At 47.5% G+C, this 16,424-nt stretch overlaps 1 protein-coding gene across 1 annotated transcript in view; it reads right to left on the bottom strand.

Annotated features, from left to right (window-relative positions):
• DUSP11 (dual specificity phosphatase 11) overlaps positions 1-16,424 on the bottom strand; it is a 61,923-nt gene that overhangs the window by 38,518 nt on the left and 6,981 nt on the right. Inside the window, exons 2-4 of the mRNA XM_030201780.1 lie at positions 5,554-5,629; positions 4,110-4,241; positions 3,718-3,841 (exon numbers count right to left, since the gene is read on the bottom strand). Coding sequence (XP_030057640.1) covers positions 3,718-3,841; positions 4,110-4,241; positions 5,554-5,629 — 332 coding nt within the window. The remainder of the gene's footprint in view (positions 1-3,717; positions 3,842-4,109; positions 4,242-5,553; positions 5,630-16,424) is intronic.

The raw sequence follows: 16,424 nt of genomic DNA, 5'->3' as shown, positions 1-16,424 counted from the left end.
AAACGTTTCAGGCGGAGACCGACCTGAAAGCAGAAAAAATGACTTCCTTAAGCCAACGGGCCATAAAGGCTTTAGACACCGGAAACCCGCGTTGTGAACCTGCCAACAGAATAGATGGTCAGAATTCCTGAACTCATTTGACATCTGTAGATACTGCAACAGAGCCCTGCGGACATTCAAAGGGCGCCACTGCCCAAAGGATTCCGGAAAGTCCTCCTTATGAAGGGAAGGCAGGAAAATGCGCTGTTTAAGGTGAAAAGCTGAAACCACCTTAGGCAGGAAGGAAGGCACTGTTCGGACGGTTACACCGGACTCCAAGAACCGTAGAAAAGGATTCTGGCAGGAAACAGCCTGCAGTTCACACACTCTTTGTGCCGTCATTGCCACTAAAAAGATTATCTTGAGAGTCACATCCTTCTCAGAAGAACGGTTAAGTGGCTCAAAAGGAGATCGCCGGAGTGCTTTCAATACGAGCTCCCGTTTCCAAGACAGACAAGGCGACCGTAATGGAGGACGAAGATGTAGCGCCCCTCTGAGAAATCGGGCAACATCTGGATGAGCAGCTAGGGCCAAGCCGGAGACTTTTCCCCCGGAAACAAGCCAACGCCGCTACTTGAACTCGAAGGGAACTGTAAGCCAGGCCCTTCTGTAAGCCGTCCTGTATAAAGTCCAACAATTGTGAGGCAGAAATCAAAGTTGGAGTGATAGACTTCTTAGCACACCACGCCTCAACACTGCGCCAGATCCATGCATAGGCCGTAGGGGAGGACCGCGTGTGAGCCTGAAAGAGGGTGGCAATGACCTTGTTAAAATAGCCCTAGTCTCTCAATTGCGCCCTTTCAAGAGCTAGGCCATACGACCATAGCCACCGGATCTTGATGAAAAGTTTGGGACTAGAGGCAGAGGAAACAGAGCATCCACCAGCATTTGCCTGAGGTCCGCATACCACGGACGCCTCGGCCAATCCAGGGCGATGAGAATCACCAATCCTTGGTGCAGACGAATCCGAAGCACAACCCGCCCTATCAAGGGCCACGGAGGGAACACTGGGCTTTCAAAACCTGGAGGCAATCCAGTCCGCAGAAAATTTTCAGAAGGTTCAGGCAGGGCTCTTTTTTTTTTTAACATAAAGGCCCTATGCATCAGCAGCACAAATTCAGGGGCAAAAAATGCACCCTGACCATCCGCTCCTATATTAGGGGAAGCGGAGGCATGAGCCTCTCTAGAAACCTCGAGGAGAGGCGTCCCCCTGCACTCAAACTCCTCAGCCACAGCGAGGGTTGAGTCACGCGGCGTAACCAAAATGGCACCAGCTGCAAACTCAGTCGGGCGGGAAGAATCACCGCCAGCCATGCTCGTGCCAGCATTAGTGTCTAAGCAGCACGTGCTGTAAAGCCCTGCTGCTGTCCTGCGTTTTCCACATCTGGAGCAGTGCTTAACCACTTCAGCAGCCATCGCCCTTCTTCAGAGGAAAATAGACACAAAATGGCGGTGGCGTGCAAAAACTTACCCTGCGCAGGAACGCTGTCAGCGGGAACCTCCCCGGAGGAGCTGGGCACCACTCTCCACACCTCTGAAGTCCGAGTCAAATGAGCTCCGGTCAGGCTGCGAAGTTCCAGGATGTCACGTCTGTGATCGTGACCCCTCTCAGACTCGCCTTATTTCCGGTGGTCAGCTTCTGAGCTGGCTTCTGTCTGTTCTTCCTGAGTTAGTTCTGTCTCTGTGTGCTGGCTGCTTCCAGCATGGCTCTGATTACTCCACTATACTGCACCTGTGTGTGTTAAGCCTCTCTGTGCTTCAGTATGCTTTCTGCCTGTGTTTTGGTTTGTGTTCCTCTTGCCCTCTGGTGGCCAGACCTGGTGGCTGCACTGGATTGTCTGTGTGCTGTTTCCCGTTCCAGACTTCAGCCCAGTCCGGATCTTCCGGCCTGCCAGACTTGCTTGGCTTGTTTGAGCCTGCACAGCAGCCGTAGCTGCCTGGTGATTGCTGCAGCTGAAGCTCGGCTGCTGCTGGGCTTATTAGCCATTTGGAAACTCTCTGCTTGGCTTTTGCCTCGCCTAAAGCCCTGGTATGTTGGGGTGCTGGTGCACTTCTGCCTATTCCAGTTATAGTCTAATTCTTGCCTGATTCTAGTTTAGTCTTTGTGTAGCTTTGTGTTCTGTATTGCTTCTTTACCAGTCTTGTTTCTTGTTTGTATGTCTTTGTCTAGTTCTTGGTTGCCTGTGTTCCTTGATCAGTGGCCGCCTGGCAGCTTTCAGTTCTGTCTCTTATCTATCAGCATTTGTTCCCTGTTTCAGTGGCTGCTTGCAGCTTTCTGTTCTGTCCCTTGCCTGTCTGAGAGTCCTAGTCTAGTATTCTGCCTAGCCTCCCTGTGATTCTAGTCCCTGTGTGTAACCTGCTGGTATCCAGTTCCTGCCCTGTCATGCAAGTCCTGCCGGCCGCCTGCACCCAGGGGCTCAACTCCTGGGGAAGGGCGGCCAAGTGCAGGTGAAGTCTAGCCGTCCCTGTCAGAGTTGTGTCTTATCCCTGTGTGGGGTGGTATTGCCTGCCACTGCTGCTCCTCGGCAGTGGCCCAAGGGCTCACGATCCTAGTTCCTACTTTTGGAAAGCCTGACACAGGAGCGCTGGAGAAAGCCTCAGAAGTTGCTGCGCTGTTAAAAGTGAGCCCCTTTATTTTTTCTTTTTTTTATACTGTGAGGAAAGTTGGAGGCAGGCAGCCACAGAGGAAATCTGGGAGGAGGGGGAATGGGGTAAGGCAGGGACAGGGAAAACCAAGTACGCCTTTAAAGTGGGCACCACCAGCCCTACACCCCCACTCGACTGGCAAAGCAAAGGAGCCACCCCAGGAAGAAATCCAGGAGCTGAGAAAGCGACGTCCACACCTGCTGGGAGATAGAGATATACTGAAGGTAGAAGGGGCTGGACGTCCAGGATCACTGTGTACTTTCAGTGTTCTCTATCTCCACCTGCTGGTAGGCGGATACAACCCATCAGTTAATGGATTGATCTGCTGTTGATGACAAGGAACTTGAGAAAGAAGAAATCAATTGATCCCCACCAACAAGCTCAACACAGGAAAACTGGATATTGTGGTAAAGGAGAAAAGCATTAGTTTTGGTACCAAGAAACTAGTCTGTACTGTGTGTGAAGAAAAAAGATCCTCAATGCACCCAGAGACCAGGAAAGAGGTGGAAACAAATAGCCTCCTAATGTAACTGGCCTGGTTAAAAAGAATTTCCAAGGTCATCTTGATATGCTGCCTGTGAATATTACATCTTATGAACTCCAGAAGGTGGCACTCTTTGGAACAATGCAGGTGATATGATCTTACTCTGATTTACTTCAAGCGCTCATCTTCAGCATACCCTGGCTTAGGAGTAAGGTTCATTCCTGTCACTGACTGCACAAAAAGAACCCACTTGGACACATTAGCCCAAGACTGCCCTATTGTCTTGAGCTTCTTAGATCTCCTGCTTTGAGGGAGCAGTTGACTGGCTGGCATAAACATTCTAATATATAAAAGACTAAAGAGATGCAAATGTTCACCCTTCTTTGCATGTTACTGGAAACAGGCTACACAATGTATCTTGACTCCACACTTCACTGCGGAGATTTATGACTTACACACAGGAAGTACATTATGGCTACACACAGAGAACCAGAACAAGTACAGCCACATCTGACGCCAGAGAAAAGGAGGAGGAAGCAAAATCTTACCATTGTCTTCATTCTCTCTCAGGAAATTTGCCACAACGCTTTTGAACTGGTAAATGGTTTTGTCATCTGGTACTTCATGTCCAGCTGTGAAAACCTTTGAGTAACTTAAACATTTTGGCAACTCCTAGAAAAGATATGCAGCCATAAATAGAAGAAAATGGAAACACTGGCCCCTATACACAAACAAAATCCATCAAGGTAAATAAATAGTCAATGCTTCTTGCTTTCTTTTGATATGTCCACTTGAAACAAAACACTCACTAGCCTAACAAAGGGATCAACTTTACTCAACTGTTTTGCTGGGTAACTTAACTAATTTTATCTTAATGGTTCTCCCTTTGGTTTACCAACTTGGCTTTAAAGGTCATTTCTTCCAATCCTACCCCTCTTACCTCTGGCTCATAGTAACGTGTAGTGTATGTCAAATCTATGATCAGACCCAGTTCTTCCTTCTGCTCCTTAACTTTGTTAATGAGATCCAAAGGAGAAAACCGCTCCAGAGGGGAAAGCTTCCAGTCAAAACTCTGTTAAAAATAATTTCATACTAAAAAGCTTGCAGACATTGGAATGATTTAACAATCTGTATTTCTGACAGCAAGATTAAATGTAATCTTTAAGTGAACAATGTCAAACATGAAATCATCACAGCAAGAGAGCAACATGTGAAACATATTCCCTATATTAAAAAGCATCAACTGCATTTAGGACATTGGTACTGGAAGACACAGCCCATCTTTCATCATCCATCATTATATTCTGGCTTAGGGCATGGAATTAAAGGAGGAGTCATTTCAAGAAACCATTTAAAATCATGAACATCAGTTATTCTGCAAGTTCACAGATGATGCCTATAATAGCATATAACAAAAGAGAGGGAACAAAGTACAAACTAAAGTCCAAACAAAAAAAACAGCACCACAGGCCTTTAAAAATGGAACACAGTTCTTTATTGAATGAGCCTTGACAAAAAGACCCGACACGGGCCGTGTTTCGGTGACTAGCACCTGCGTCAGGGGTCACAGTGATACAGAAAGTGAAAGTGCCTTGGTGCTTTGTAGCTTTTACTACATGAGACGTGGGGTAAGGAATAATATATTGTAGAGGAATATATTCGAGTTATTCCCCAAGTTTTCCACGTCATCACTGTGACCCCTGACGCAGGTGCTAGTCACCGAAACACGGCCCGTGTCGGGTCTTTTTGTCAAGGCTCATTCAATAAAGAACTGTGTTCCATTTTTAAAGGCCCGTGGTGCTGTTTTTTTTGTTTGGCCTATAATAGCATAACATTATGGTACATAACCTTTGTGATCTAAGACAGCATTTTGTTTCCAGCATAGGTTATAGGAACCAAACAGGAACAGAACTGAAGTATCCATTAAACAGATACAAAAATACATTAGTGGCAGAGGGCAAGAAACCTGTGACGGCTAAGCAGGCAGGTATGTCAGACTGGGCAGATCAACTAGTCGTTATCTGCCTACATCCTCTATTTTTTCAATTTCAAAGAAGTTCATTTATACTATCTTCCTTAAGTCTTAAAATGTATTTGCTCCTCTTTCTAAGGAATGATTTTAAAAGTTATATATCATGAAGGGGCCAGACAGGACTCAGAAGTCATATGGAGCTCCTATATCAAACTAAACACTGAGGAACAACGTTTTGTGCTCATTAGAAACACATACCAGTCCTATTATACAAGGAATTATTGAAATAAAGCTTAAGAACTAGTGTAAAAGCAAAAGTAACACAGAATTCTGCTACATTTGCAATTTCTTTAGGAACTTCATTTCTGATGGTAGACTCCCAATGCTGTCTTTGTTAAAATCACCAACTTACTTGTTGCAAAGGGACTTTGAAAGCAATGAAGCGGGTACCAGGCATTCTTTGTCCAATTGGATGATAGTCAGTCCACCTAAAAAGCAAAGAATTTCTCTTCATTTTATAACTGCATTTCCTTAGAAGGAATTTCAGGCACTACATATTTTGTGGCCATTTAGTGCACTGGGTCTAAATTTATTTATAATATATAAATGTGCAGCAAGGATAGCCACTAGAACAGTTAAGTCATCTGCACACCATATAAAACACAGGAAATATTTAAGGGAATGCCAATATAGGATACTATACAGTACATATTTTGCACAAGTTCAAGGACATAAATCACACTGTGTAGAGCCAGAAATGTCATCAAACCCGGAGAACACTATTTCATGCTTTGTGATCATGCCCAACCATATAAAACTATTGAAAACAGATATTGGCCTACATTGGTGGAGTAACAGGGCAGGAAATCCGTGCTTCATCAGCTGGTGTATTCCTTGATAAGGTGGAAGTTTGGAGGTAATAGGGAAGGGGTCTAGACTTTGGGTATGTAAAGCTTGCTTGGTAGGGAAGAAAGTAATTCTACAATACCGGCTGCAAAATATCCCCCAGTTTATCGGCTTTGGTGAAATAAATTACATATGCTGATAGAATGGAAACAGCAATGGGCAAAAGCCACCCTTAAGTGAATCCCCCCCCCCCCCCAAAAAAAAAAAACAACAACTTTTTGCTGGTTTGGGATTCATTGATCCAGCGCTTACCTTCAAGAGCCTATAGTTCTACAGTAAGTACAATGAGAACTGAGACAAATGTTTAAGGGGCTAAATGTCCAGGAGTAAGGACCTCGATAAAAGAAGTGACAATATTCCCTTTCTTTAGTGACTATTGTAAGACTGGGAAGGGTAATGGGGAGAATATTTGATTGTTTAACTTACTCTATAAATTACTGTATAATTTACTCTGTAATTTACTTTATCAGGTATGAACTTTGTATTTCTCTTTCCGGAAATGGCGATCGCCACTACAGCATAATGTAAGCCACATTGAGCCTGCTAATAGGTAGGAAAATGTGGGATACAAATGAAACAAACAAATAAATAAATAAATAAATAAGCATTGTCATACTGGGACAGACTAAAGGTCCATCAACTCCAATATCTTGTTTCCAATAGTGGCCAATCCAGATCACAAATACCTGGCAAGATCCCAGAACAAAACAGATTTTATGCTGCTTATCCTAGAAATCAGCAGTGGATTTTTCCAAGTCCATCATAATAATGGCTTATGGACTTTTAGGAAATTATCTATATCTTTTTAAAGCCCTGCTAAGTTAACTGCTTTCACCACATTCTCTGGCAACAAATTCCAGAGTTTAATTACAAGCTGAGTGAAGAAATATTTTTTCCAGTTTGTTTTAAATTGACTTAGTAGCTTCATTGTGTGCTCTCTAATCCTAGTATTTTTGGAAAGAGTAAATAAGCGAGTCACCTCTATCCGCTCTACTCAGTATTTCATAGGCCTCTATCATATATCCCCTCAGCCGTCTCTTCTCCAAGCTGAAGAGCCTTAGCCTTTCCTCGTAGAGGGTCAGAGGGATGTTTTCTCCAGTACTTAGAAAAAAGGGTGACACCTAAAAGAGCACAAACTACCCCTACAGATAACACCTGAGTGAGTTCTTTAAGAGCATAAGGAGAGTTTTAAGAGGGGGGGGGAGGGGGAGATAAGAATATGATTCAAAAGTTACTAAATATAATGGTGAATGGAATTGCTGTTTCGGTTCTTCCTTTCTTCACACTTTGTACAGTGGAAATTCAAGTTGTGGACTGTTGCTAATATACAGATTTGAACATAAAAAACCCTGCAGAAGTTAATGTCAGTCACAGAGGAGTCATCTAGCCCAACACAAAGCACTTACACATCTAGGTGGATTTAAGGAGTAAAATAAAATGTAAGGACTGGTGTAAGGTCAACAGACCACAGGCAGTGAATGTGATAACTGGAGATAAAATACAGTATAAGTGAGCAATTCTGATGCAGTAACAAGCACTTGAAGATTTTGTTGTGCGAGAGGGGAACTTATTGATTATGCACAGAATGGAGTGGTGGAATAGCTTAGGGTTAAAGCACTGGGGTGCCCAGTTCAAATCCCACTGCTGCTCCTTGTGATCTTGGGCAAGTCATTTAACCCTCTAGTGCCTCAGATACAAAGTTAGTTTGCAGGTAAGCGGTAGAACTAGAGATTATTAGTTGAGGTTGCAGGGTGGGAGACTTAAGAGCAATAGCAATGTCGGAAATACGTTTTCACAAAAAGAGTGGAGGATATCTGGCATGCCCTCCCGTGGAAGGCTGTGAAAACAAAAAAAAAAACAGTGATGGAATTCAAGAATGTGTGGGATAAACACAGAGGAACCCTACATAGAAAAAGGATACAAACCAATTAAAACAAAACTTAAGTGACCTCATAACTGGAGTGAGCTTTGACAGCTTCAGAAGTTGGGAAGTATGCCCAATACTAGACAGACTTCTATGGTCTGGGTCCCATAAATGGCAAATCAGGATCAAGGCTGGAGTGGACTTCGATGGCAACTCCAGTATTTGGTAAGTAGAACCGGTGCCTGGTAGACTTCTATGATCTGTGCCCGAAAACTGTCAGGGAGAGGCAGTGATTAACTGCACCAGTGTTTAATCATGAAGACGTGGAACCTGTGTACAGTACCACTCTATACAGGCCACCTTGTTGGGCAGACTAGATGGACCATGTAGGTCTTTATTGTTTTATTTGTTACATTTGTATCCCACATTTTCCCACCTATTTGCAGGCTCAATGTGGCTTACATAGTACTGTATCGGCGTTCGCCAATTCCGGTATGAACAAATACAAGGTGATGTTGTGGTAGAATAAGGTTCATGTGTGACAGATACTTTAGGGGATCTTAGAGAAGAAGAGTTAAGCTATGTCCATTACGAGCTTTGGTTTCGCTGTGTTGCAGATATTCAGGCTTTTATGTTGGGTCGGTGGGATATGCCTTTTTGAACAGGTTTGTTTTTAGTGATTTCCGGAAACTTAGGTGGTCATTTGTGGTTTTTACGACTTTTGGCAGTGCGTTCCATAGTTGTGCGCTTAAATAGGAAAAGCTGGATGCATAAGTTGATTTGTATTTGATTCCTTTGCAGCTTGGGTAGTGGAGATTTAGGTATGTTCGAGCTGGATTATTGTGTTTCTGGTTGGCAGGTCTATGAGGTCTGTCATGTATCCTGGGGCTTCGCCATAAATAATTTTATGAACCAGGGTGCAGATTTTGAAAGCAATATGTTCTTTGATTGGGAGCCAGTGCAGTTTTTCTCAGAGGGGTTTGGCGCTTTCAAACCATGTTTTTCCAAATATAAGCCTGGCTGCTATGTTTTGAGCGGTCTGAAGTTTCTTTATGATTTGTTCTTTGCATCCCGCATAAATTCCATTGCAGTAGTCTGCGTGGTGTAGCTGGGTCGCCCATCCAGGACCCAGCCAGGCTCGACCCTGCTTAGCTGCCTCTTCCTCCACACGACTGTTGCCTTCACTCCACAGCAATCTGGCTCCTCTGAGCCTTGGCTCCAGGCCCTGCGAACTCCCAGGACTTCCTCCTCCCTCCGTTCCTTTCACAGAGGCACATTCAAAGCCCAATGTTTATAAGAGCTTTTATTTTCTTGCTTCAAATCAAACAAAACACCCTTCACTCCAGGTTGTTTAGGCCAGCAGCCCAGAGCACAATCCAGGTTCAACACAGTCAAATTCAGGTTCAAAAACAGTCCATATAACTTCACTTTAGCTCAGATTACGTCACTTAGGGAACAGTACATTATCAGAGGGAAAAACCCAATAGCTTGGTAGATTGCAGCCCAGACCTTTTTAGTATGAAACAGTTTACACAGTCTTTCTTGCACCTTCTTACAGCACGGTTACACAGCTTTATTCCCACCTGGTTCAGGCTGGGGTTTCAATTGTGCCCAGCTCTCTCTCTCTCCCACAGGCTGCACCTGTTTCCTCTTTAGTAGAGATTTCCCCCAGTGCCTCAGCCTCTCTCCTCCGGTCTTCCACCAGTCTCTCCAAGGTACAGCTAGCCACCCTCTTACAGCAGCTTTTTGGGTTTGAGCCAGGGCTCCAATCTCCATCTGTTCCTCCCCTAGCCCTTCAGTAATCTCCATTTTATCCTCCTCTCCAACTTCCCCCGCCCCCAATCTCTCCAGCTGGCCCTCATCACCTTCCTCAGAGACCATTTCCCAATCTTCTATCTCTTCCCCTAACTCTTGCACAGCCGGGTGGGGAAGAGAAGGATTCTGGGACTGGTAGTTCCTCCCCTTCTTCCTTAACCCAGCCAACCTCTCTGCCTCCGGTAGCCCAGCTTTCTGAATGTGGGTGTTGTGCACATGAAATCGGCCCCGTTGGGATTCCCCGGCTCCCTGTACCCCCTTTCTTCGTGCCTTCCCGGATCCCCTTTCACTTGCACTCTCACAGTGGCTTAGTACCATTGATTGTATCAAGTTGCGGAATATTTCCCTTGGGAAGAAGGGTTTCACGTGTTTGAGTTTCCACATTGAGTGAAACATTTTCTTTATTGTGGATTTTGCTTAGTTCTCTAGTGAAAGGTTCCTATCGACTGTAACGCCGAGAATTTTCAAGCTGTCTGAGATAGGAAGGGTGTATCCTGGGGTGTTTATGTTTGTGGGTTTATACGTGTTGTATTGGGATGAGATGGTGAGACAGTGTGCTTTTTCTGTCTTGAGTTTTAGTTGGAATGTATTTGCCCATGAGTCCATGATGTTCAAGTCGAGCTTGATTTCTGCCAGATCGTGTTTGTAAGGGATGTATATTGTGATGTCGTCTGCGTAGATGAATGGGTTAAGGCCTTGGTTGGATAAGGATTTGGCTAATGGGGTCATCATAAGGTTGAAAAGGATTGGTGATAATGGTGATCCTTGCGGTACTCCACAGTCTGCTTTCCACGGTGATATGGTCGAGCTTGATTTCACTTGATATGTTCTAGTGGTTAGGAAACCCTTGATCCATTTAAGTGTGTTTCCACCAATCCCGAAGTAATCTAGGAGTCTTAGTAGTATTTTATGGTTGACCATGTTGAACGCACTAGACATGTCGAATTGGAGGAGAAGTATGCTTTTACCTGTTGCTATTTCCTGCTTGAATTTAGTTAGGAGAGTAATTAATACTGTTTCAGTGCTATGTAGGGGGCGAAATCCTGATTGTGAATCATGTAGTATTGTGAATTAGTTTATGTAATCATTAAGTTGTTTGGATACCATGCTTTCCATTAATTTGACTACCAGTGGGATAGATGTTACTGGGCGGTACTTGGTGATGTCATTCGTTTTTTTTCTTGGTGTCTTTTGGGATAGGGGTGAGTAGGATGTTGCCTTTTTCCTTAGGGAAGAGACCTTGTTGAAGCATGTAGTTTAAAGTGGGATGTGAGGTCTGCTATGAAGCAGTGGGGGGCGGATTTTATTAGGTAACTGGGGCAGGTATCCAATTGACAGTGAGTGCTGGGGAACCTGTTAATTGCCTGGGTTACTGTATCGGCGGTGAGGAGAATGAAGTTTGACCAGGTTCGGATCACTGGGTATTCACCAGGGGTTGGGTCCAAACCATTGATGAAGTTTTCGGTATCCGTGTTGTCCTGAGGTAGAGTTTTACGTAGGTTTGCAATTTTTTTGTTGAAGTATTTAGCAAGTCTTTATCTGCTGACATTTACTATGTCCCTATATGAAAGAAATCCAGGTATGACACTCCATACAACAGTCTGCGCTTTTCATTCACCTCCCTACTGTGGCATTGTTTAGTTCTATATATTTCATCTTTTTAGGCACATTTCTCAAAGAAAGAGAAAGCACCTATAGTTAAGATGCTGTCTGTCCATCTTTAAGCATCTACGCATTTGCGAACAGATGCATGTGGAGTTAAACAAGCTACAGTATGACACATGGATGAGAAAATCCCCTGTACACCCTACGATATCTACTGCGTAATGGATTGGAAGGGCTCTCCCTCCGTTCCTTTCCCAATGCACTGCAGAATATCTGAAACCTGCCCCTTCATGCAAGGAACCCGAGGGTTCTCAACATAACTCCTAATTGGCAGTAGCAAGAACCTACCAATCAGGATTGCTAGTGCCATTCTGAACCCAATACTGGCAAAAGCAACTGGGAATTACTCCTGCTCCAACCACACTGGACCCCAGGGATTTTTCAAGGTAGGCAGGAGGTCTTCAGGAGAGGCATTGAGAGGGAGGTTTCTGAAAAGGTAAAATTATGTATAATCATACCTGATAATTTTCTTTCCATTAATCATAGCTGATCAATCCATAGACTGGTGGGTTGTGTCCATCTACCAGCAGGTGGAGATAGAGAGCAAACTTTTGCCTCCCTATATGTGGTCATGTGCTGCCGGAAACTCCTCAGTATGTCGATATCAAAGCTCCATCCGCAGGACTCAGCACTTAGAGAATTACACCCACGAAGGGACACTCTGCCCAGCTCACCACCGCCGAAACGGGGGAGGGGAATTAACCCAGCTCATCCCCACACAAGTGGGGGAGGGGAATCCGTCCAGCTCATCCCCGCGGAGCGGGGGAGGGACACCACACCCGCCGATGCGGGGGGATCTGGCTTATCCTGCAACCGCAACCGCGGGAGGAGCTGACTGACCCTAACACCGCCGAAGCGGGAGGGGTACAAAGCTGCCCTACAGCCGCACGAAGCGGGAGGGAGTGCCGGCAGAATTTTAAGTCTCAATCCAGCCCCGTAAAATGGAGGGGAGAGGAATGCAGCAGCTCACTGTAGCACAAACTCGTCTTAACTCTTGAAGAATCCAAGTGAAAAAACTTGAACACGAAGTCTTTCTGAAGTAACTGAAGACTAAACTTGAACCTGAAATGCAACCAGAATAAAAACAGTACAGATATCTGGGAGGGGCTATGGATTGATCAGCTATGATTAATGGAAAGAAAATTATCAGGTATGATTATACATAATTTTACCTTCCATATCATCAAGCTGATCAATCCATAGACTGGTGGGATGTACCGAAGCAGTACTCACCCAGGGCGGGACATTGAAATCCCTGACCTCAACACTGAAGCTCCAAACCGGGCCTCCGCCCGTGCAGCCACAGTCAAACGGTAATGCTTGGAGAATGTATGAGCCGAAGCCCAAGTTGCCGCCTTGCATATCTCTTCCAAGGAGACGGATCCGGCCTCTGCCATCGAGGCCGCCTGAGCTCTCGTGGAGTGAGCCTTCAGCTGGATAGGCGGCACCTTCCCCGCGGCCACATAAGCCGCTGCAATGGCTTCCTTGACCCATCTTGCCACTGTAGGCTTAGCAGCCTGCAGACCCTTACGAGGACCTGCAAACAGGACAAACAGATGATCCGATTTCCGGAAATCATTGGTCACTTCCAAGTATCTGATGATGACTCGTCTCACATCCAGATATTTAAGAGCAGAGTACTCCTCTGGGTAGTCCTCCCTACGAAAGGAAGGGAGACAGAGCTGCTGATTCACATGGAAGCGAGAAACAATCTTGGGCAGGAAGGAAGGCACTGTGCGAATAGACACTCCTGCCTCAGTGAACTGCAGAAAAGGCTCTCGACATGAGAGCGCCTGGAGCTCGGAAACTCTTCTGGCTGAAGTGATAGCCACCAAAAAGACTGCTTTCAACGTCAGGTCTTTCAGAGATGCCCTCGACAAGGGTTCAAAAGGCGGCTTCTGCAATGCTCTTAGTACCAGGTTGAGATTCCACACAGGCACCACTGAGTGCAGAGGAGGGCGCAGGTGATTAACTCCCTTGAGAAAGCGCACCACATCTGGCTGCGAAGCCAGGGAAGCACCCTTCAGGCGGCCCCTGAAGCAAGCCAGAGCCGCTACCTGGACTTTAAGGGAACTGAGCGACAGGCCTTTCTCCAGACCTTCTTGCAGGAACGCCAACACTGAAGAAATTGGAGCAGTGAAGGGAGAAAGTGAGCCTGCTTCACACCACGCTGCAAAGATACGCCAAACCCTGGCGTAAGCAGTAGAAGTAGAGCGCTTCCTCGCTCTCAGCATAGTGGCGATGACCTTGTCTGAGAAGCCCTTCTTCCTCAGACGCTGCCGCTCAATAGCCAGGCCGTAAGACCAAAGGGGGAGGGATCCTCCATCACCACGGGACCCTGATGTAACAGGCCCTGCTCCACTGACAGCCGCAGAGGATCGTCGACTGAGAGCCTGTTCAAGTCCGCATACCAGGGACGCCTGGGCCAATCCGGACCCACCAGGATTACCCTGCCGGGATGCTTTGCCACCCGGTCTAGCACCCTGCCCAACATGGGCCAGGGCGGGAACACATAGAGAAGCTCTTGTGTCGGCCACTGTTGGAGAAGAGCATCTACTCCCAGGGATCGAGGGTCCCGTCCTCTGCTGAAAAAGCGCGGCACTTGGCAATTGGCCGATGACGCCATCAGATCTAGGCTCGGCTGGCCCCAGCGCTTCGTGATGTCCAAGAACGCCTGAGCAGATAGCTGCCACTCTCCGGGCTCCAAGGTATGGCGACTGAGAAAGTCCGCCTTGACATTCATGACTCCGGCAATGTGGGCCGCTGAAAGCTGCTCCAGGTTCACTTCCGCCCACTGGCAAAGATTCATAGCCTCCTTGGCTAGAGGGGCGCTCTTGGTACCTCCCTGGCGGTTGACATAGGCCACAGCCGTGGCATTGTCCGACAGGACCCGTACAGGCTTCAACACCAGTACCGGGATGAACTCCAAAAGCGCCAACCGAATGGCTCTGAGTTCCAGGAGGTTGATAGACCACTTTGCCTCTGCAGGAGACCAGAGCCCCTGCGCTGTCCTTCCCAAGCAGTGGGCTCCCCAGCCCGACAACGAGGCGTCCGTCGTGACGACAATCCACTCTGGGGTCACCAGAGGCATTCCCGCAGACAACTTGTCTGTCTGCATCCACCAGCTCAGCGCCTCGCGCACTGCTGGGTCCAAGGGAAGGCGCACAGCATAATCCTCCGACATCGGAGTCCAGCGCTGCAGCAAAGAGTGTTGAAGCAGTCTCATATGAGCCCTGGCCCAGGGCACAACTTCCATCGTGGCCATCATAGAGCCCAACAGCTGCACATAGTCCCAAGCCCGAAGGGAAGAGGCTACTAGGAACTGGTCCACCTGAGCCTGAAGTTTGACAATCCGATTGTCTGGCAGGAACACTCTGCCCACTTGGGTGTCGAATCGAACTCCCAGGTACTCCAGGGACTGAGTCGGGCGCAGCTGGCTCTTCTCCCAGTTGATGATCCATCCCAGGGAGCTCAAAAGAGCAACTACCCGGTCCACAGCTTTGCCGCACTCTGCATAAGAGGGGGCTCGGATCAACCAGTCGTCCAGATAAGGATGGACTTGTACCCCTTCCTTTCGTAGGAAGGCCGCGATGACCACCATTACTTTGGAAAAGGTCCGCGGAGCAGTAGCCAACCCGAAAGGGAGGGCTCTGAACTGGAAGTGTCGTCCCAGGACTGCAAAACGCAGAAAGCGTTGATGAGGAGGCCAGATGGGAATATGCAGGTACGCTTCCTTGATGTCCAAGGATGCCAGGAACTCTCCTGCCTTCACTGCTGCTATAACAGAGCGGAGAGTCTCCATGCGAAAGTGCCGCACTTTCAAGGCCCGATTGACCCCTTTGAGGTCGAGGATAGGCCGGACAGAACCTCCTTTCTTTGGTACCACAAAGTAAATGGAGTAACGTCCCTTGCCAAGCTGACTTTCTGGCACCGGAACGACCGCGCCCAGGCGGATCAGATTGTCCAAGGTCTGCTGCACTGCCACAGCTTTGACCGGAGACTTGCAGGGAGAGAGTACAAACCCATCTTTTAAGGGTCGGCAGAACTCTAGTTTGTAGCCGTCTCTGATGACTTCCAGCACCCACGCGTCTGAAGTTATTGTGGTCCACTCGCCCAGAAACGAGGACAGCCGTCCTCCAATCTGCACTGGGGCGTGGACCAAGACCCCGTCATTGGGTACGAGACCCTGGGGGAGGACCGGAGGGAGCACCTCCGGGACGGCGGTCTCTGCGAAAGGAATGCTGCTTGGGGGAGAAATTCCTCTTAAAGGAAGAGGGGGCAGAGCCCGACTTGCCCGGGCGGTACCGACGGGCTTCCTGCAACCGTCCTCTGGAGGTACCGGGACGAGTACTAGCCCGAGCCCTGACCTCTGGTAATTTCTTGCCCTTAGACGTGCCGAGATCGGTCACGATTTTGTCCAGCTCGACCCCAAAGAGCAGCTTGCCTTTAAAAGGCAACCTAGCCAGGCGGGATTTAGAGGCGTGGTCAGCAGACCAATGTTTCAGCCAAAGCCACCGCCGCGCAGAGATTGTCTGAGCCATGCCTTTCGCTGAGGCCCTCAAGACATCATACAGCAAGTCTGCCAAATAGGCTAAGCCCGATTCTAGGGCCGGCCAATCAGCCCTCAAGGAATGATCCGAGGGGGAAGCCCGCTGCACCATAGTCAGGCACGCCCTGGCCACATAGGAGCCGCAAACTGAGGCCTGCAAACTTAAAGCAGCCGCCTCAAAGGACGACCTTAAGGCCGCCTCCAATCTTCTGTCTTGGGCGTCCTTTAGGGCCATGCCACCTTCCACCGGCAACGCCGTTTTCTTAGTCACCGCAGTGATTAAAGAATCCACGGTAGGCCACAGATAGGCCCCACGTTCACTCACAGCCAAAGGATAGAGGCGGGACATAGCCCTAGCCACTTTAAGGCTCGCTTCTGGGACATCCCATTGAGCTGAAATTAAGGTGTGCATGGCATCATGCACGTGGAAGGTTCTAGGCGGGCGCTTCGTCCCCAGCATAATGGCAGAGCCAACAGGGGCTGA

This window comes from Microcaecilia unicolor, chromosome 4 (genome assembly GCF_901765095.1).
Source record: "Microcaecilia unicolor chromosome 4, aMicUni1.1, whole genome shotgun sequence".
NCBI lineage: Eukaryota > Metazoa > Chordata > Amphibia > Gymnophiona > Siphonopidae > Microcaecilia > Microcaecilia unicolor.
This window is presented reverse-complemented; position numbering and strand designations above follow the sequence as displayed.